The 22,186-nt window shown below is 30.8% G+C and overlaps 2 protein-coding genes across 2 annotated transcripts; one reads left to right on the forward strand and one right to left on the reverse strand.

Moving 5' to 3' along the window:
* Positions 1 to 1,373: 1,373 nt before the first annotated feature.
* On the reverse strand, positions 1,374 to 16,082 carry LOC139514368 (sialate O-acetylesterase-like). Its single transcript, XM_071303502.1, has 9 exons — positions 15,941 to 16,082; positions 14,468 to 14,787; positions 12,294 to 12,438; positions 11,122 to 11,293; positions 10,510 to 10,604; positions 9,162 to 9,292; positions 7,406 to 7,560; positions 6,110 to 6,308; positions 1,374 to 1,645 (listed from the first exon to the last, which is right to left on the reverse strand). The coding sequence occupies exons 1-9, from the start codon at positions 15,999 to 16,001 to the stop codon at positions 1,394 to 1,396; spliced, it is 1,530 nt and encodes a 509-aa protein (XP_071159603.1). The 5' UTR covers positions 16,002 to 16,082; the 3' UTR covers positions 1,374 to 1,393.
* Positions 16,083 to 18,091: 2,009 nt separating this feature from the next.
* LOC139514415 (uncharacterized) lies at positions 18,092 to 19,910 on the forward strand. The gene is made up of 2 exons (XM_071303632.1): positions 18,092 to 18,253; positions 18,632 to 19,910. Exon 2 carries the CDS (start codon positions 18,687 to 18,689, stop codon positions 19,902 to 19,904), a length of 1,218 nt encoding a protein of 405 aa, XP_071159733.1. The 5' UTR covers positions 18,092 to 18,253; positions 18,632 to 18,686; the 3' UTR covers positions 19,905 to 19,910.
* Positions 19,911 to 22,186: the final 2,276 nt, after the last annotated feature.

Consider the following 22,186-nt stretch of genomic DNA (forward strand, 5'->3'; position numbering starts at 1 on the left):
GGATGGTTTGGAAAAGTCCTAATATGTTTTATTAGACATACATTAGGACAACTAGTAGGATACTATAGAATACCTGCCCTCTTGATCTAAGATAGATGTATTTTGTCTGAGTTTATGGCCAGCTGGAAGTTAGTGTAAATTTACAAAAAAACAGTACATGTGACGATGTTTGATATTTTATTTGGTGTGTTTATTTTCAAAATATCCTGATATAATTGCCAGAACAAATACAAATACTACGCATTCAGCATAAATATCTATAAACGAGGTAAGATGCGTTTGCATGATAGTTTAAAAATTGTATTTTACTTCACTAGTTTGTATAATCATATACACATATTAATTGTAAAATCAAACTCCTACAAATATTTTAGTTAGTTTTTGTCGTCTCTAGTTTTAAATTATGTTTATACTAAGTTTTTGTGAATAAGTAAACCTGTTTTTGTAAAGAAAGTTTGAATTGTTACTGAATTTGTTTTTGTATTGCATTAATTGACTTCAAAATTTAAAGTAGAATGAAATTCATAACAGTGTGGCTGTGGCCATTGGTTGACACATTAAATTCATCCATTGACTGGGACAATTTACGTGAACGTTTGTCTGTAACGACCACTGTTCACGACGTACCTACGATAGACATTTAAACTGTGGTGTCACCAAAGGTTTCTTAACGCCTTTAATTATAAAATAATTCGAAAAATTAATCAGGAATAACCTTTTATGTTTTGATTTATATAATTGATATAAATCAAAACATCGTGTTATTTCTCATTAATTTTTCGAACTACTTTATTAAGGTGTTGAGAACCTTTGGTGACCCCATAGTTTAAGTGTCTTTAAAAAGTACATAGTGAACAGTGGTCGTTACATACAAACGTTCACCTAAACTGTCCCAGTCAATGGATGAATTTAATGTGTCAATCAATGGCCACAGCCACACTGTTTTGAATTTCATTCTATAAATAGTTATCAAAAGTACCAGGCTATAATTTAATGCGCCAGACGCACATTGCCTCTACATAAGACGCATCGGTGATGCTCAGATCAAAATAGTTAAAAAGAGAATCGTTTAAATCCATTTCTGTTCGTGCTATAGACTTAAGAAGTCATAATGTAGATATAATTAATCGACAAACTGTCATGCTTTTCATGTTATCTGTGTTAGCAACATAGGATAATACACAAACATGTACATATAAAGACATTTGTTATACTAGTTAATGAAGGCAGAAATCAACATTATTGGTATATTTTCTGTCACATGCTATATTTTTGTCAAACATTTTTTTCAACACTTAAGGATCTGTATCATGTTCAAATGTAAATAGTATGATATGTTGTTTTTAAGTCACATGGACCTCATCAAGAACAAATATTTTAGAATGCTTTTTTATTAGAAAAGTCTTGGTACAATAAAGGGCGGTGAAGGAAGGTAGTTTGATGCCCCATAAATAGCACATTTCTTAAAAGCACACGGACTTTCACCCCATTCATATCGTAATCCACCAATAGAATGGTGACTTAGGTTACATTTTGATGTATCTAAAGTTATACTTGACGTATCATGACTCTTTATTGGTGCATTGGTCCAACCATTATCACCAGCATACGCAAAACAAACTTTATGAGATGTTGAACAGCAAATCTGAAATAAATTGCCAGAACGATAAATTGTACAACATATTCATATATCATTAATCAAATATTTTTAAGGATTTGTGATTCGTTATAACTTGAACACATGTACATTTGTATTTAATCAGCATGACGCAAATACTGTTGTGATTATGTTTTTGTATGTCAAAACAGCATCTTGCACAGGGCATACAGCATGTTACTCAGAATAAATTCTAAAATACTCAAATTTTTCATTCTAAAAATGTGCGCACGGCCATCGCTTTTCCAACCATATAAAATTACAAAAATAATCATTAACTTGTAATTTGTTTTTAGCTAGGATCATGCAAACTTTATTTCTATGCTGACGAAAATAGTTCATGCATTGCATGTTGTCGTTGTTGATTGATAATATAACAATTGTAGACTTCGGTTGAGATCAATACGATTTTATGTCGACCTAAAGAGAAATATAAATCCCACATTTCGTCTTCAGTTATTATGCTTCTCTTATGTCGATATAACCTGTTACCGACCTCATCCACAGTCTATAAATGTATATTTTATTTAGTTATTGGAAACTAGTGTATACTATAATTTTGTTATAGCAGTTGATAATTTTATTTATCATATACTTAGACTAAATAACATATGATTTTTACTGTATGATAATAGCATTTATTATATACTTAGTAGTAAATACAGATAAATTGTATGTGTAATACAATCAATGGCAAGCGTGCTGTATCAGCCACCCGTGATGATATCGATATCAGCACGGTTGCAAAAGCTTTATCACACTTTTAATCTGTATGACGTCACGTCATCGATTGCAGTCACTATTGCAAAGCTTTATCAAATCCCTAATCTGTATGACGTCATGTCAAACCTATAATCTGTATGACGTCATTTCAAAACTCCTTATCTGTATGACGTCATGTCACATAAAGTGTATATGATATCACACACCGTATCAACCCTCAACCAATATAATCCCTCGAGCAGAGCTCTTGGGATTATATTGGTGTCTCGGGTTGATACGGATGCGATATTGAAAAAGCCATATGATATTCTCTTTTACATTTAACGTATATTCCGTATTTTTCGATTTGGTGCTTAGCGGGCTGATATGAAAAGTTTATCACATGCTTCGATTGTTATCACATGCCTTTCCGTAACGTTATCGCACGGCATTCCGGTGATACTCGGCAAATTCCGGAAAATACACCTCCATGCTACGTTTTCAGTGAAAAACATTAATTTACAAAGTAGTGTACATAATAATTATTTAAGAATTGAATGCTTCTTTTTGTAAATTTATTGGGTGGTAAAAGCGTTGACCGAAGTACATTTTGTATGAAGCGCGGAAGCGCTTCATTCTAAAAATGTACGCACGGTCAACGCTTTTACAACCCTATAAAGTTTCAAAAAGAAGTATTCAATACTTATAATTACTTTTTTTTAGCTAAAATCATGAAAACACGATTTTTATCCAGTTTTATTTAATTCACCTGTGCACTTTTTTGTGGGACCTCGTGTTATCATGCATGATAAATGTTATTGTCTGATGCAATTGTTTACGGAATAACATGTTAGTCAATCAGAATAACGTATTATAATGAAACTTACATCTAATGTAATTATTTGGATATTGGAAAGTATATTGTGTAAACTTATTAGAAAAAAAATAAAAAAAACCATAAAAAAATCAAACAAATTATTTAATAAATGCATTTTTTAAAAGTTTCAAACATAATTTAGAAAGTTACTTTTAAAAAAGTTGACATTTCCAAACAGTGTTCATTATCTATATTGTTGAATTAATTTTTTTGTCGATTCGTCCATATTAAAAAAATGTTCTTCTCTGTTGAGGCATATGATAGAAAGATTTCATATCGAATGAACTAAATTTGGAGTCCGTCTTCCGTGGACTTTTCACTCTTTGAACTTCTATTTGGGAACCACGTAGGATCAATATATGAATCTAGCTGTTATTTTTTTCCACCTATTGAAGCATATGATAAAAAGATCATAACATGTCACTTTTCATATCGCATGTATTATCAGCCCTAGGTTCAATATCAGCCCAAGAGCCGCATGGCTCGAGGGCTGATATTGACCGAGGGCTGATAATACATGCGATATGAAAAGTGACATATTATGATAATACATGCGATATGAAAAATGCCATGTAATAATCTGATATGCTCATATTATCAGGGTAATCGAGCTTCTGTACTCTCCTGAATGTTGCAATAACACATTAAATTTAATAACTGTTTACATTAAAGGGGTTAAACAGGGAGACACACTAAGTCCCACTTTATTTAATGTCTTTATAAATGATATTGTAAAATTTTTTGAGGGAAATGATTCAAGTCCCCTTAAGCTTATAAATAGTAAGGTAGGATGCCTTCTTTTTGTGGATGATCTTTTAATCCTGTCAGAATCAAAAGAGGGTCTACAAAACAGTTTAAATAACGTTAAATTATATTGTAACAAATGGCAACTCTCTTTGAATACAAACAAAACTAAATCCATGATTTTTAGTCAGTCAAAACATAAAAGTGAAACATCACATATTTACTATGAGAATAAGCCATAGAGAGTGTAACAGAATATTCATTTTTGGGAATGTTGATAAAATGTAATGGAAATTTATCACAAAGTACTTTAGAGCTGACAAAAAAAGCAAAAAAAGTATTTTTTGCAATAAAATTATATACTAAATCATTGAATAATCTACCTATAAAAGTAGCAAATAATCTTTTTGATTCTTTAGTAAAACCAATTATGACCTATAATTCAGAAGTAACATATTTGGATACATATATTTCTTTTCATCGAGCCAAAAGCAGAACCTTAACTTCAGGAAAAGAAATTAATCAACTTGATTTTATAGACAAAACCCCCATAGAAAATATGCATCTTAAATTTTGTAAATCTACTCTAGGGATAAGAAAAAATGCATCCAATTCAGGAGCAAGAGTTGAATTAGGAAGATTGCCTATAGAATGCTTTATTAAAACACAAACCCTTTTATATTTAGCTAGACTATATAATAATAATATTAATCCATTGTTAAAGGAAGCTTTTTCTCTAGCACAGTCTCTAGATTTGACAGGAACTTACTCATGGTATACATATGCTAAAAATATTGTTAAAGAGACTAACGTTGACCTTAATATTCTTTCTACTTGTAAGGACATAAAAGATGTAAATAAAATAAAAAACGATATAAAGTTAAAAATGAAAAATAGATATGAAGATTTAATTCAAAATAAATTTCAAAACATCGATGATAAAAGTAAATTTTTTCTCTATAAAAAACTTAAAAAAGATTACAAACTAGAATATTATCTAAATACATCTAATTTTCAGATAAGGAGATTAATCACTAAATTTAGAATAAGTGATCACTCCCTCTTGATTGAAAAGGGGAGATATTTTAAAATCCCAAGAGAGGAACGTCTTTGCCATAAATGTAAAATACTAGAGGATGAGAAACATTTTTTACTATATTGTGAGTATAATAAAACTCTTAGAAATGACTTTTTTCATCACATATGTACAGAAAATAATAACTTTAATAATTTAAATGAAGAAGAAAAAATTCATTATTTACTAAATCCATCATCACCTTTACAAACAAATAAGTTAGGATCCTTCTTGAAAAAGTCATTAGAACTGAGGGCAGGGGACTCTTAACAACTTGTTTGTTGTTATAAATTTTAATGCTGTTGATATTTTGTATGTTTAATATGTATGTATTTATGTTTATTGTGTTTATTGTATTAATATATGTTGGTCACAAACTGTAAAGTTTATATGACAATAAAATATTTGATTTGATTTGATTTGATTAAAATCGCCTCGAGACTAAACAAGGCAGGTTTAATCTAAACTGTAAACTATCTGCCATAAACTCAAAAGGACAAAAACATTGAGATATAAACCTTATAATTTCTGATACAGTATGAGTTTTCATCTCTTCGTTGGTGTTGGCCGGACGGCTATAGTTGAAGAACGTACACTTCTACCCAGTGGAAAAATTTAATTCAAGTTCTAAATGACTTATATATCGCCAGCCAGTAAAATCAATTTATTTCTACTTTGGACAGACAAATAAGGCCGTTAGTTTTCTCGTTTGAATTGTCATATCGGGGCCTTTTATAGCTTACTATGCGGTATGGGCTTTGCTCATTGTTGATGTCTGTGTCTGTGTCATTTTGGTCTCTTGTGGACAGTTTTCTCATTGGCAATCATACCACATCTTCTTTTTTATAAATAATAATTTATTGCACCCTTATTGAACATTTCTGTAATACGGTAATCACTTTAAGGGTGCAATTTCGTTTGTGTATTTAGAAAACATATTTATGTCAAGAATATTATTAAGTGGTATCAGCTGGTGTTTACTGTTGAGTGTTTAAAAAAGTTAAATTATAATTTTTAGTTCCTAGCAGTCAACCTATTGGTTTTAATAACTCACTTGGAATCCGTTTGTGTTTCTTACATCAATGGGCGATCTGCCATTGTCGTATTCTATAGTAAGAGTATTGCTATGACGATGTAAGGTATATGATGAAGGATACGGACCCTGATAATCAATTCCACTTCTGTTATACGCAACTGCTAAAGCTCCTAAAACTAAACGAGCTGCGACATCATGCTTTAGACGAGGATGAATGCTGTGAAAAATAAGGTAATGTTAATCATTCAAAGGATTAATAAGAATTTGATGGTGTGAATTTGTAAATATGTCCATGATCCCTAGTGCACATTGACCATCATGGTCATTGTTCAGTATATAAAATATTTCGAAATTAATAAATCGATTGAAAAAAACCAAATCCGTATTGCAAACTAAAACTGAGGGAAACGCATGAAAAAAGCAAAATCACCAAAAAAACTGAACTCCGAGGAAAATTCTAAACGAACAGTACCTTACTAAATGGCAAAATCAAAAGCTCAAACACATCAAACGAATGGATAACAACTGTCATATTCCTGACTTGGTACAGACATTTTTTCTGGTAGATTATACATAGTTTTATAACTAGCAAAACCTCTCACTTGTATGACAGTCGCATCAAATTCCATTTTACTGGCAACGATGCGTGAATAAAACAAACAGATATAATAGATAAAAATGTCAAAAATACATCAGTTTACATTGTGTTATAATCTTAATCACTATATAAAAATGACCAACAAATATTTTACAAAGAAGCACAAAATGGCATACAGACTAAGCATATTAGCAAAAATTAAAGACAAGAAAACAAGAGAACGAAAATTGATAATCGTCAACTATATGATATATGGCGCTTGATTTTCAATTCTACACATTTTCTGTTTAATAAAGTGTTTTAATTTTCACAACACTAAAGTGTTTCTACCCAAGATATGTATTGCATGATTGTCGTTTTTTGCACAATTTTTCGGAATTTTCGGTTATTAATGTTCTTCAACATTGTATTTTATTTGGCGTTAAACTGTATTGATTCCAGCTTCACTCATGAGTCTAATTCACAAAACACCAATCATGTGTACCAAAGTATAAAACTAGTATATTTGATAAGTTTTTACTACATAATAGTATATGTTTCTCGAAATGCCTATGTGGAAAATAAATTGTTTCTGGTAACTATCTACTAGTATGACTGGTATAGGTATGGTAAAGGTAAAACGTTGGTATCAATTTAAAAATAAATCGTACGGGGTAGGTTAAATAAAAAAACAAATAGTATTTGGAAAATACGGATTGGATAAGAACAATACATACGTCCCACGTGGAGATGCATAATCTGGGAGGTCTAATGCAACTGCCATAAAGACATTCTTTAATCGATTGTTTGGAACTCTTCCATGATTAGCTGTCTGTGCCCAGCGTACCAGTGGAAATGTACCTATTTCTGACGTATTTCTATTCGGTGCTAACTGAAGAAAAAAAAAACGTGAAAAAGTGACAGCAACTTATGTTTAAGTGTTTTGATGTCTCTTAATTTTTCATTTTCTCGAATTGTTATTTTTTGGGGAGAGGTTACATTTTTTCTCAAGAAAAAGAAAATTCTCTTCAAACCTATTTTTATGGGGGTTCAATTTTTATTCTTCAAGAAATTGTCAATTTTCTAAAAATAAAATTGGGGGTCACAATTTATTTTCTAATTCTTTGAATATAGTTTGAGAAAAGATTTACTAAGTATTGCGCAACAGCACACTGTATTGCATAAATGCAAGAAATCTTCGGTTGAATATAACGTCAAATCATATAACCAATTTCAAGTTCTTAGACTATATTTATTCTGTGTAAGAAACCTATAATGAGTAAAATATTAAATCAAAATCAAATTCAATCCAGTATGAAGCTTGGACATTTTTGCCCTAACTGTTCGGGGTTGGACATTTGCAGTCGTATCTAGCGAAGTAGTTTATTTATAAATCTATAGATTTGATTGCAGAGTGTTTTCATTTTGTACCAGCATAACTTTTTTCAGACATTTCAAACGCTTTATATCATTTGCTTTAAATTAGCATGTGCATTCCCCTATCACAACGAAAACATAAACAACAGCAAAAGTAGACGAAACACTTACGAACTTTTATCAGGTATGAAGATTTTTCACTTTTGCATTTAAGAATTGAATGCTTCTTTTTGTAATTCCGCGCTTCATACAAAATGTACTTCGGTCAACGCTTTTACACCCCAATGAAGTCACAAAAAGAAGCATTCAATACTTATAATTACATTTTTTTTAGCTAGGATAATGAAAACACGAATTTTGTAATTTTTTTATTTAATTCTCCTGTGCACTTTATTGTGGGACCTCGTGTTATCATGGATGAGAAGTTCTATTGAGTGATACAATTGCTTAAGGAATAACACGTGCTGTGCAGATAGCCAATCAGAATAACGTATTGCAATGAAACATTCATTTAATGTAATTATAAAGTAATGGATAAATAAAGCTAATCTGTCTGTCCTTTCTCTTGAGTGACCAGCTATTAGGGCAATGATTATTGTACTGGTATACGAAATACAGATTATTTTTATCAAATACATGATCCTTTTATTTTTCTTATTAAGTCAGGGAATTTATAAAATAATTATAAAGATTTCATGTGATTTGGTGTAATCGCGGGTAGTTTTTAGTGAATGTATTAAATCAAAAATTCATTGTAACTTATATAAATGTACTTTTAATAAAAAAAAAATTGCCATTTTAAATTTAACAGTGTTACTCTCCTAACTACGACAAAACTTACACTTTGCTATGTATATCATATCGACAATTGTGTCTTTTAGTAATACTCGAGAGTAGCATATATAAACCTATTAAAGAACGAATAGAACAACAACAACAAAAAGGGATAAAATATAACCAAACTTAGAAAATGAATCAAGAGCTATGCACGAAGAAAATATATCCTAAATTTTAAAATTCTTTCCTTAATTTTTCACTGCAAATCGCAGGAAATATATATGCGTATTTCAATGTCAGTACTTCGGTTCTGAGATATATGGATGCATATTTTCTAACCTGGACAAATCCAAATGGAAACATAGCATCAACGGTTTGTAGAGAAGCAGCATGGAACTTGGAGCGCCAATCGTTTATCATTGCCGGAAATCTACATGCGTAATCAAACGCATTTCCATAGTTTGCCTCTCCTGCAATTAGGACGTGATTATAAACTATGAAATATAGATCCGCGCCTACCTCTGTAAAAGTGGTTAATTAAAATGCCATGGACTACAGAAAAACGTCTAACAAATAGCGATATATAGTAACCAGAGATGCGGAGTATAGAGTGACTGATACCTAGAGGGACAAATTAGATGGACCTTTATAATATTGTCCTTAATTAAAAGTGAAATTATACAGTATGACTTTCAATGATGAACCATCTCACAGATGAGACATTGATGCAGGGTCTGTATTTGTTCAGATTTGGATTTTCATGGATTTTCACAAATTAATCTTTTGTCATATTGCGAAATTATTCCAAACTTTATTCATATCTGTAATTGATCTACCATGGTTTGTTACTTATAATAAAAACATTTTGGAAATCTTGAAGTCATTGAAAGACTATTGTATTTTTGATTTTACACCTTCCTGTATGAAGGATCTTTATAAAGACAACACTGAAAATAGGTTCTATCACGCTTTATTATTAGCTGGACCATTTCAAAACTGATTTTTTAGCAATTAAGAATAGTTCTCTGATTAAGGTTTCCTTGATGCAAAATGCTTTAAAATCCTAATGTTTTGTTTTCAGAAAAATATTCGTTACATATATAAAAAAAAATAACTCCATCAGAAACGCTCAAGGTCAAATATTTCAAAGCCAAAGATTTTGTAGGAACCGAAACAATTGACGAGCTAAAAGTAACCTGATAAAATAGCCAAATCCATATAAGGCCAACCTTGCCAGAGGGAATTAAGACCTTAGTTTCTTTATAATTGAAATTTGGTAAACGGACAATTTTATTAGTATTAACCATGTCAGTACCGACAAACTGACTACTGGATCATACTAAGCACTTTTTATCTTGTAGTCAATGAGATGTTTGTACTCAAGACATATTTTTTGGTAGGAATATAAACAAGCGATCGATTTGATTGCATGTATAATGATTATAAGCTGTCTGTTTGTTAATTTTGTATTTAATAATCATCATAAAAATAAAATTCTTAATTTTGTTTAATGTTTCGCTAATGTGTCGTTAAAAACTACCACATCAAAAATTAAATAACAAACCGAACATATTGAATGCATAACAATGTATGCATTCAATGCATACATTGTATATGTTCGGATGATTCTACTTACTTCTTTCAGATTTAAAAAAAAAACCAACATACAAAATTATATTTTTTATACCTTGATACCAAAGTGCTCCATATATTGTAGATTTTAGGAAAGGATGGATCATCCCATTCCATAACACGTTATTCGAGCGTGAAGTTACAGGTGATCTGGAAATCAAGTGTGAATAGAAATTTAATGTATGTAAATAAGTAGAAAATAATAAATTTACATTTCCTTAGATGATTTCTTTGTTATTTTCTCTCTAAAAAAAGACGTAAAACGGTTGACAATTATTCACACTAATTGGTCCACAATTGGGTGTATCAAAAACTGTAATTGTTATCTCCTTTATTAATATAAGTACTGACAGTGACTGATATTGTAAAATATTGTCCGCTTTATTTTCTTTTCCTCGGAACAAAGTTGATTGTTTGAGTTTTATATTTGAAATAGTTTTTATATAAATCATGTGAATTTTGAAGTCAGTATATATTTTATATTGAACAGAATTTTCAAAATTTTAATAGTTTAGAAAACACATGCATCATAAGCACAAAACTAAGTATAACACAATACAACATACAGACACAAAAGCAATAGATTCTATGACAAATAGTATGCACAGCAATTATACTGTACTATCAATAATCTAAACATTTACAAATTCATTTAAGACATTCTTACGGACTTAAATGTTGTTGTGTTGAAGTGCATTTCTGAAGAGCATCTGGTGACGACCATGCTTCTATCGGAGTACCTCCCCAATCTGATTCTATCAATCCAATTGGATAACTTACATGAGATGATAAATATTTTCCAAATAGCCAACAAACAGCTGAGAAATATTTGACAGTTGCTAAAATTAAAAATAAAACACTTTGATTTACAGACTTGTAGTATTTTTCGCTAAGTGTTAGACTAAATGAAATAAGACCGTAATGTATGTTAGCCGACTCAGGAAGTAGGACAACCACGGAGAAAAGACAAAAATTGAAGTAGGACAAAAAAGAAAAGAAGACAATAATTGGAGTAAGCAAAACATGTAATTAGGACAATAATTGAAGTGAGACAACAATGGAAGTAAGACAACGACGGAGTTAGAACAATAATTGAAGTAAGTAAACAAAGAAATTGAAGGTTCAAGAGAAAATAAAGTGAAGAATCAATGGAATTGAGCCAATAATGGAATGGAAGTAGAACAACAATGGAAGTAGAACAACAATGGAGGTAGGACAATAATTAAATAGTTTCAAGAATGGAAAGAGACAACATTGAAAGTGAGACAACAATGGAAGAAGGAAAATAATGAACGTGAGACAACAACGGAGCATGAAAATAATGGAAATAAAACAATAGTAGAAGTAAGACAACATTGGAAGAAAGACAACAACGGACGTGAGACTACAGTGCAAGAAGGACAACAACAATTATAAAGGGACAATAATGGAATGTGGACAACAATAGAAGAAAGGAGTAAATAATGAATGTAGGACAACAACGGAAAGTAGACTTACACTTAAACGACAACGGAGGAAAGACAACGATTGAGGTGAGACAACTATAAAAGAGAGAAAAACGATGAAAAGGAGACAAATAAAATATGAGAAAATAATTTCAGAAAACAAAATAAGACTACAACTATGTTACTGAGAAAATGTTATTGAGACAGCAATATATATAAGACAAAATTAAAACACACAGCAATAAAAGTGAAACATTAATACAAGTAAGATACCAATTTAAGTGAAAAACAAAGGTGAGATAACAATTTATTTGAAATAATAATTTAAATAAGACAATTTGTAGCAACAATGTACACAAAGAACCAATCTAAATGAATGAAGTTATTCTTTTACCTGCTTTCGGCAGTAACCATCTTTCACGTAAATTTGTCCTGGTAAATTCTGTGAGCGGAGTTGTAGACAAATGTTCTTTAGCTTTAAATAATCTGATATCCTGGTGTCTTGAAGTATCGCTAATCTCCTCTGTTGCGTTAGCCAGCTACATAAAATATTCGATAGATATTTCAAGGATCTGTTTCATATCTTTTTTTTTTATTAGAATTAAACAATTTTACAAATTGTAATTCTTTTTATTTTGATATTTGAATACAGGACAAATAATATGACTGACAAAGGTATGTTTATAAATAAATGACCTATCTATCAATGTTCAATAGAAAATCTTGTTACATTTTAAAAAAAAAAAGTTAAAACACACTTACGAAAAAATAAAGTTTCTTCTGTTTCGTCTTTAATTATATGTTTTCTCTTTCCACCTTTTAAACCTTATACGAGTTATAATGGGGTGTCAGTGTTTTAAAATAATAGAACTTAAAGTTTTGAACCACCACCGATCCCCACACTTTATCGACATTATAATATGGTTTAGGCCTGTCATAAATCTTTGAGGAAAAATAATATTCAAAAAAAACATTACTGAAAAAAGTCCCCCTTTTGCAAAGCTTCAAAAAGCTATATGTATGAAAGGTATAATAATGAAAAAATAACTTGTGATGTTAAGCTACGATTGTATGCAATTGCTTTGTAACTATCAAAAACTATAGAATTATATAAAATCTAATGTTCCTACATAAATTTTTTCCAAAAAGCTAAATTCACCAATATCAACAGAAAATATCACGGCACTTACAGGTGGCACTTTGAAAATTAAGCTGTTTCATTAACCACTTCTTTCTTTTGGGAGATGTATAATATTCATAGATATTTTGTTTTGATTACCTACTGGTTCCCTGATATGATCTCAATGTGTCATCTTGTAGAAACATAACTTGGGAATCAGTATAAATACACACCAACAGTGGTCATTGAATTCTGGGGAAGACCCAAAGTGAAGTTAGGTTTATTACAGAATTTTAGTATAAGTTTAAAGTCTTAGATATTCGGTGCATATAAACGATGATAATATGCCACACAGCCCTAAACTTTAATCTATGAAGAAAAAAAAATAGTTCATATAAGCCTTCCATTCTAGAACCTATTTTATTTTACTAACATCATAGTCAAGGAGGTACAGTTTTATAACCCTTAAAAGAAATCCCTATTGGAAATTGCAACCTAAAAGGCATATCAAGATATAAGTCTTTGACTATTTGTTATGATTGTTTCCAACAAACGTGGATTTGGTTAATGTAAGGAATAAATAAAAGCAGAGTACTCCGATCAGGTCACGACACGTTGATCTTTTCAATTATACATCATGTGAGAGATAAAACAAACAACTCTATTTGTCGGAACACCAAACGGAGTATTCCTGTTAAAACTCATATAGTTGACCTCTATATGGTTTTTTTTGGTAGCTGTGGTTTATTGTGATCTCATTGATAAATACCCAAAATCATTTTGGTTTGAACCATTTGTCAAATGCAAAAAAAAAAAAATCAAATTCGAGTTCACCAAAAGTTTCGGTAATTTTCGTGTTACTTAATAAAAAAAGTCTTCTGTGAGGTTTTTGTGAAGTTTTGTTCTGGATTTTTATTATTTTCAAAGAGGCACTCCGACATCCGCGAGTGATCTCTTTTGTTTACCTATATTTATGTATGTAAGTAAAAAAAAACCCGTTCCTTTGATGAGAGAGAGTTTGTTATGAATTAAGATCGTATGAATATGACTTTAGGACAATGATAAAATATTCGTCTTTGAAAAGAAATCTAAGTAATATGATGTTCCAAATTCACTGTATAAAATCGCTTTTCTTGCAGCTGGAGTAAAATGCTTTTATTTTAAAGTTGGGTATTTCATGTTGATATATCTTGTAAGGTGATTAACACTACATAAGGGTAAACGTTCAAGCCCGTTAATGTTTAGTAATGTGTCGAGGATATAGAGTGTAAATAACCAAAATAGATCACTGCGTTTTATGTGCTTTCCTTTCAAAAACGGAAACACATTGATGCTGCTTTGTAGCTAACTTTTGATTATGCAGATATAGATCGGGTTTTCAATTATTTATCACAAAGCAATTCATTTATTTCAAAATGTGAACATCATAACATATTGCCTAAGCTTACATCGCCGACAAGAAAATGCATATTGCTTTGTCCAGAGCACAACCAGACATCCCCGAACCATACATCTTTGAGAGTTATATTTCCAAGTGATGATGAAGCAGTCAACGTGTAACCATGGTTTCCCCCAGGGTTATGTACAACGCCTTGCCAAATTCCATGAGAGTTTACTGTTATACTTCCGCTGTGTTGGTCGTCTAGATACAAGTCGATCTTATCACCATGTTTTGGAGAATGTCCCCATACAGATGCACCACGGGGTCCTCTTTGGAGTACCATATGATTGGCGTAAAATGTCGAGAACGAAAAAGTGACTGCCCTTTCTGAAATTCAGGTTATAGTAATCTTCACACACCCTTCATACGTAAATGTTATGTAAAAGACCCATTTAGGTTAAAAAAAAGTTCAAATTAGTTGTACTAAAATTTATTCCAGGTTCAAACAATTATTGGTTTTTGACCTTTTTTTCATAATAATAAAAGTATTAAACTGTTTACGAAACACACAAAACGCAAGCAATCGCATTTCTTGAGAAAAGGGAACATTCTAAACATTTAAAAAATAATTGAATTTTATCAAATGAAGTTACAACATAGCCATTCAAGTATATTTATAAAGCTGCATGAATGCATTGATTGACTTGATTACACGTTTTTATTGTCAGACGTTATTTGTTGGATTTCTTTTTTGACAGATCTAATTTATAGTTTCCTGAAATTTCTCAGCAGCTGTTTTCTTTGATAAACAGTTGTATCGTAATCCACATCTAGCAACAAATTCCGTTCAACCGGTACTTAAAGCAATCTTTAACTTGATGTGTGGTGAGAGTTTTTGCTCTATGTTACGGACATCGTTAAACCTTTAAGAATGAAGAACAGCAAAATAAGAGCGGTTTCATTCGTAGACCATGTTTGTGTCCGAGTAATACTTTTGCGTCATAAATTGATATACCACAGCCTTTCTTTACATGACTGAACACTGAATGGTTGGATGTTGATTAAAAAATTAATGATATGGATTTAGGACTCCAAATACGAGGAAAATGTCATGTTGACTGTCAGTGGAAATGCATTAGATTTTAGTTTTACATAGGCCTCATTCGTTTTATCATGTATAAGCTGATGCACACATTTGTATGAATCAATATATCGTATGCAAGTTGTAGTATAGTGTTTTTATTATATGTAAATGTTCACTGGTTAATACGCTGCATGCCAGCTGACAAGTTACATGTGAATTCTTTAGTCCAATGACACACTACCAAAAACATTACTAGTATTATTAACCCAACTCTGCGCGCCTATTATTGCTTAATATTGCGTGCCTATCGGAGGATCTGGTTTAACATCTTGAAATTAATATTTTCAGGCGTTTACAATATTTTTTTTAAAAATAAAAATTTTGATACAAGGTTTCATTAAATCATCAACGTCTTTAGTTGCGTGTATTATTGATCATGAAAAAAACCGTACTTACTTTCATTTCCATAGGTTAAGCTTATGACCGAAATAATGGCAAAAGATATTAACAACTTCATAGTTTCTTTCTATCAGAATACGGCTTGCTTGTCTGTAAATTGACGAATTTTGTAACCTTTGAACATTATCAAGATAAGAAACCGTAATCACAAAGTTACAGTACATGTGTCCTTCGCTGTTTGTCTTTTTACAATTTGTTATTCCCCTACTATTGCTTTCAGTTTATTGGTTCTATGGAGTTGTACTGCTTCAGTAATCTCCTTTGAAGCTGACATAAATTTTGTTATCATTCTTATATGTGTGGTGTTGAATGTTTCATAAGCGTTCTTTCGCATACTAAGATTATGGACCAAGACATGAAACACGCGGTTATCATACAAGTGAAAGGTTCAGCGCTATAAAACCAGGTTCAATCCACCATTTTCTACATTTGAAAATGCCTGTACCAAGTCAGGAATATGTCAGTTGTTGTCCATTCATGTAATGTGTTTTATCATTTGATTTTGCCATTTATTTAGGGACTTTCCTTTTTAATTTTCCTCGGAGTTCAGTATTTTTGTGATTTTACTCTTTTCTTTCTATGGAACTCATATTTTCATTTGTGACAGTCAGAGAACAGTTATATACATGTAGCAGGAATTCAAATTAGATAAAATGAAATAATGATGCAGCAAATAATAAGAACAAATAACATTAAAGTAACTTTCTACAATACTAATATATTGAGTATATTAAATTCATATGTTAAATTATTAACTTGTTACAGGTATTTTCTTCTGTAAAAATGGTGGATTAAACCTGGTTAATCTAGCTAAATCTCTCTTTGTGTGACATATACATGTTATATCGTCCAGCCGGTTCACTTATTGATATTTTGTTTGTATATTGTATTTCATTGCTTCAGTGCTTATCAATTTGAGGCGATTTATCCAAACAAATAGCAGTACAACAGTAACTTAGTACCGTTGCTAAATGTAATATTTATATATAAACCATATAAACTGTATACGAATGAGTTTACAATGTGTAACGTTGTGAAAATTAAAAACATTTAACACCCGTTAAATATTTAATCTATATCGAACGAATGAAAATGTCCGTATTGTATTCCAGAGATTAAGATTTAAGTCTATAATATGTACATGTATGTCTGGTAATTTTATAAATATACATAACAACGAATAAGCATCCTTCATACAAACAGCTTTAATTCGTTATACGGATTTGTTTGTTTGTTGATTTCTAAATTTTATTTTATCATATCTTCATTGAATGCTTGAATAAGGTTTAAAATTGTCAGTTCAAGATCATTACTGAGTGGATTTGATTATTTGTCGAAATGTGCATATGGTGAAGTAAGATATATAGCAAAGAGACAACAACAACTAAATTAGATTCTGGTTAGAGCAATGCACATACAAAATGATGCAAGGTTTGCGGGTGCAACCCTCCCCTTACCAGGGATAGTGGTACATCAGAACAAACTATACAAGTCAGTTAAAAAAGACTTGATTTATCAGATACAAACAGAACACACAAACAAACCCTCCACACACACACACACACACCCCACACACACACCCACACACACACCCACACACCTAGCACACACCTAGCAATGCTACTTAAGGTAGCACAATACAAAGATTTTTTCACTCCCAATCAGACAACTTTAAACTGATGTAATTCATTTCACCCTTCTTTATATTTTATAAATGAGGTACCAAAAGAAAGAAGAAAGATTAATCTTTCAAATTGTGATAATTTCATTATGACATAATTATTACATAATCAATTGTTATGTGATAAGTTACTATATTGTGATGTCCACACTTGAATGAATTTAGCGTATTTGTTCTTCATAGCATCCCAAAATATTTTATAGATTCTTGTACAACACAGCTTGACCTCCAGATTTTTCCTGTTTACATTTACTGTTGTGATTGCTTCATTGTTTAACCGTTATAGACGGTTACTTTACATGAATACACCAGTTGCTTAGTACTTTTACTTGTTTCTATAAATAGTTAAGATTTTTCTTAAAATTAAATGGCCTTCACAAAAGTTGATAATCTGTAACGGTCTCAAAATTACATAGCAAGTCACACTTGGTCAATATTTAAAACATTTAACATAAGAAAACGTCCGTATCTATGTCCGTGTTTAAGAATTTAAAATTATTCTGTCAAAAAGTGTGACGCACGAAACTTATGAAATAATATTATGACAGATTATCATATGCTTTAAAGTATATAAATACAGACAATAAAGTATATACTCAGTTTTGTGAGAGCTTTTATTTCTACTGTTGGTAAGTCATTTTCTAAAAAAATCATTTTTAATTTATATTTCATACTTATCTTTAAAATACTAATGTATCAAGATAAAGAAAAATAACTTATATATATATCTTATAAATAGAAGGAGACTGGGGAAATCCATTAATAGAAACAGCAATACAGCGACTGTTAATCTAGAGACATCCAGAGTCTGAAGATTTTTTTAATATCAAGATTATCGTTATGGTACATCCATATACATGTATTAATTAAAGAGCAAGCAAAAATAACAACAACAAACATAGAATCTACAAACAAAATGACACAGAATCATGAACATCTGTACAAAAATTTGAAACAATAATGTGTTTGTTCTATTCTTCTTTAATTTTATAATTTTGTCATTATAGGAATACCAAGGATTAGTATCTTATTTAGGGAAAAACAGAGGTTGATACAAAACAAATGGATATGCTCGAAAATGACAAATCAGTTTTGCTGAATGGAGTTTCAGAACATTTGTATGCAGAAAATCAGTTACAAAGCGTGAAGAGAAACAATCATAAAAAAAGAACAAAATACGAACCATACAGTTCAAGACGCCCTGCATTAGAACTTCTTAATCAACAATTAAGCAATACACTACAGTCAATATATACACTCGTAGAAACATCTGCTCGGCAGTTTATAAAATATGTTCCGCACAGGATAGCACTACAAGAAATAGATACCGGAACGTCTAAAATACACACAGCTGCAACAGAAGCAGACAATCCAAAATCACAGAAGTTGATAGAAAAAATGGTTTTCCCAAGATCTCCTTTATCGCACGATGAACAACAAGTGGGATTGAAAAGTGTTTGTACACGTGTTGTCCGTGAAATTATACCACTCAACGCAGAGACAGGTGAAACTGCATTAGAACACAGTAGAATACATCTTTTAAGATGTTTATATCAGATTAAAAAACTTGAGACATCTTTATTGAGTAAAGAATCTAAAATTTATAAATTAAAAAACTTTTCTCAAACAACTTCAAAAGTCCAACAGAATTGCATCAAAATTACTGAATTTGAAAAGAAAATGTCCAATTTAGAGATTGTTTTGCGGTCTGCTCAGAAAACTTATCAGGCAAGGCGACCACTTGATGAAAAAAAGAAGAAACTAGTTCATTTTAAAAACTGTCTGTGTACCTGTGACTTCTCCTCCGAAGAAAAACAAGTTCACAAAGAAATTTCTTTCTGTGATCATCAATCGGAAATTCACGTTGAAGGAATGTGTCATAATCATTTCATATGCGGCGATTTTTGCCATAACATGTCCGAACATAACCATTGGATAATGGGAAATCAACGCATATCTTTTGATGGCATAAGAGTTTCCTCGCAAATATTCTTGAATGGATTCTCCTCTAATTTAACAATGCAGGCCAATGGTGTTTCAAGTAAAACCAAAATATACCTAAAGGGTATATATCTATGGCCAAACATTAAACTAGAAGGCAGTGGTGTACACGTGAAGATTTTTATTGATGGAATATTTTATAAACCAAATATTATTCTGACTGGAATAAACTGTAAAGTGGACATTGAAGTTAAAGGGATATTTGAAAAACCTTCTATAGACAATAAGGGGTTACATTGCTCTTCCAAAATTAAAGTTACAGGAATATTAAAAATGTGAAAAATACGATTTCTTTGTATGTTTTTATACTACTTATGTGCATTTCAAAACTTGCTAATGTCTGTCCTTGTAATGTTATTATAAATTGATGCTTTTCTTCCAAAAGAGTAAAAAACGAATATATCATTTGAATGAGAAGAGATATAGGGTCACATGATTGACTAATGAGCCAGCAATCCACATTAAAAAATAACATAACGATATCAAGAGAGAATCATACAGTCTTCGAAAATACAACCCATGCACCAATATTTAAGTCGTGCCTCAGTCTATGAAAGTGTAACCCACCATTGTTACATTATCCATAGTTTTGATCCAAGATTTCGGTGTATTAACATGTTTGTCTCAATGACATATATATAAAAACAACAGTTAATCTATGTCTAATTAATTTCACTTGCTAATGTTGATAATAATAGTTTAACCCTAGTAATTATTAATTCTTTTTTTAATTGTTTGTCTTTCAAAATAAAATCGATTGAAAACTAAAAGTATACTGCAATATACATATAGATTCTTGCACTGCATCTAATGTGATGAGATATTTATTCTATTCTAAACAGTTAAATTTTCCAATTTAAAAAAGGGGGCTTTCAATTAGTGCTTTTATTATTTAAGGATGTTCGCTTGTCATCTTTTGGAAATTTTGACAGATGTTTGGAATCCTCTGGGATTATCCATTTGATGCCTTAAAAAAAATTGCCCGTTGACCCCCTTTTTTCATTTTATAAATGTATAATGATAAGCCATCTGTAAAAGTCTTATAAAAATCTAATTATTTTTTGATAGTTTTTGAGAATTCAAACTTGACAAAGATAAAGCTATGAAAAGTCAAGAGAGAATATTTCCCCGCTAGAATGGGGTACAAATAAAGAAAATAGATTGAACATATGTAAATATTTCTATGCTCAAGTCTTGAAAAATATTTGACTTTAATTGTACAACTCTTTCATTTAAATGTATCCCTTCTCTTTTTGTTCATTCTGCATAGGCTTGACATATTTTCAACTGGACGTTAAGAAACCAACATTCAATCAATGCACTTTTCAAATTATTAATACTGCTTAAATGCTAACATCGTTTTATGTTGTGTTTGTTGTTACGTTTCAAGTTTCAAGTTTATTACGATAACCTTTGTGAATACAATGGTATACAGAACAAAATAAAAACATACAACTCACAATATGAAAACATAAAATTTAAATTTCCATTGTTTATATGTAATTGAATTTATTATAGGATTTTACAGAACATGATTTCCTAGGAAAATTCGTCTGGGGACATAGATTACTAACATCGGAGTAAATATACTGGTAAATTCTGTAATATACTAGTAATATTTGTCCGCCGAGACATATTTTCCGGGGACACATTTATCACTTACATAAACACGTTGTTTATATATACATACGTATCGAGATATTATAATTACTTATACTTTACGAAATAGTGTTCGGAATATGATCATCATAATTTTATCAAAATATCGTAAGTTGAAAGTCTTTTTTTGTAAGTTCCGATATTTTCGAAGAGAGTTGTCAATTTTGACTTTTTTTTAATATTTTTGCAAATGCTAGGTTTCTGATGACATTTAAAATTCTTTTAGACTGATTAAATTTGATGAATTGACTATGCACTACTATGAAATTTTGTGAAATTATGGTATTAATCGTGTCTAGATGTAAAGTACTAATCATAGAGGCTTTAAATCATATTGTTTTCCAGTAATTTATTACAATAAAAAGAGAGAAAAGATAACAATGAGAACTCAAAATCACAAATTTAAAAGCAAGAATCATACAAAACTGACCTAAAAGAAAAACAACGTAAAGACAAAAACAAAATATTACACAGAAAACTTAAGATTAAGGAACACAAATCCCAGTATCTGCTCTGGAAGAGTAAGTAGTTTTCTCCATTTGTGGTCACGTCGTGTTGATCAGTGTTAATAAAGTTGGTGATAAGTCTAATTCGGTCATGTCATAATCGAGTCAAGAGAAGAGATAAGAGTTTTGGTTAGAAGTGGGACCTCTGGTCAATAAACACGATAATTCGTTTATCTACATATTGAGGAAGGTCGTTAACTGATTGAGTAGGATTGAAAAATCATGCAACAATACATATAAAAATATCACAAACATAACGTCAGAATTGATACGCTACCTTGTAAATTTACATAATTTGAAACCACTATCGTCTACTTTCGTAATTTAAAACAGTGCTCTACCCACAAGAACGGGTCTCAGAAAACAAATTCCTATATTAAAGCATATAGGTGGAAA

The sequence above is a fragment of the Mytilus edulis genome, chromosome 1 (genome assembly GCF_963676685.1).
Source record: "Mytilus edulis chromosome 1, xbMytEdul2.2, whole genome shotgun sequence".
In the NCBI taxonomy this organism is placed as follows: Eukaryota; Metazoa; Mollusca; class Bivalvia; order Mytilida; family Mytilidae; genus Mytilus; species Mytilus edulis.

Bases quoted from the DNA above. Each gene is read 5' to 3' on its own strand.
- LOC139514368 (XM_071303502.1), bottom strand. From the start codon at position 16,001: ATGAAGTTGTTAATATCTTTTGCCATTATTTCGGTCATAAGCTTAACC. The intron at 9,293-10,509 runs GTATAAAAAATA...TCCTAATTGCAG, and splicing joins TGGAGCACTTTGGTATCAAG to GAGAGGCAAACTATGGAAAT. The intron at 7,561-9,161 runs GTTAGAAAATAT...TTTTTTCTTCAG, and splicing joins TTCCATTTGGATTTGTCCAG to TTAGCACCGAATAGAAATAC.
- LOC139514415 (XM_071303632.1), top strand. From the start codon at position 18,687: ATGGATATGCTCGAAAATGACAAATCAGTTTTGCTGAATGGAGTTTCA.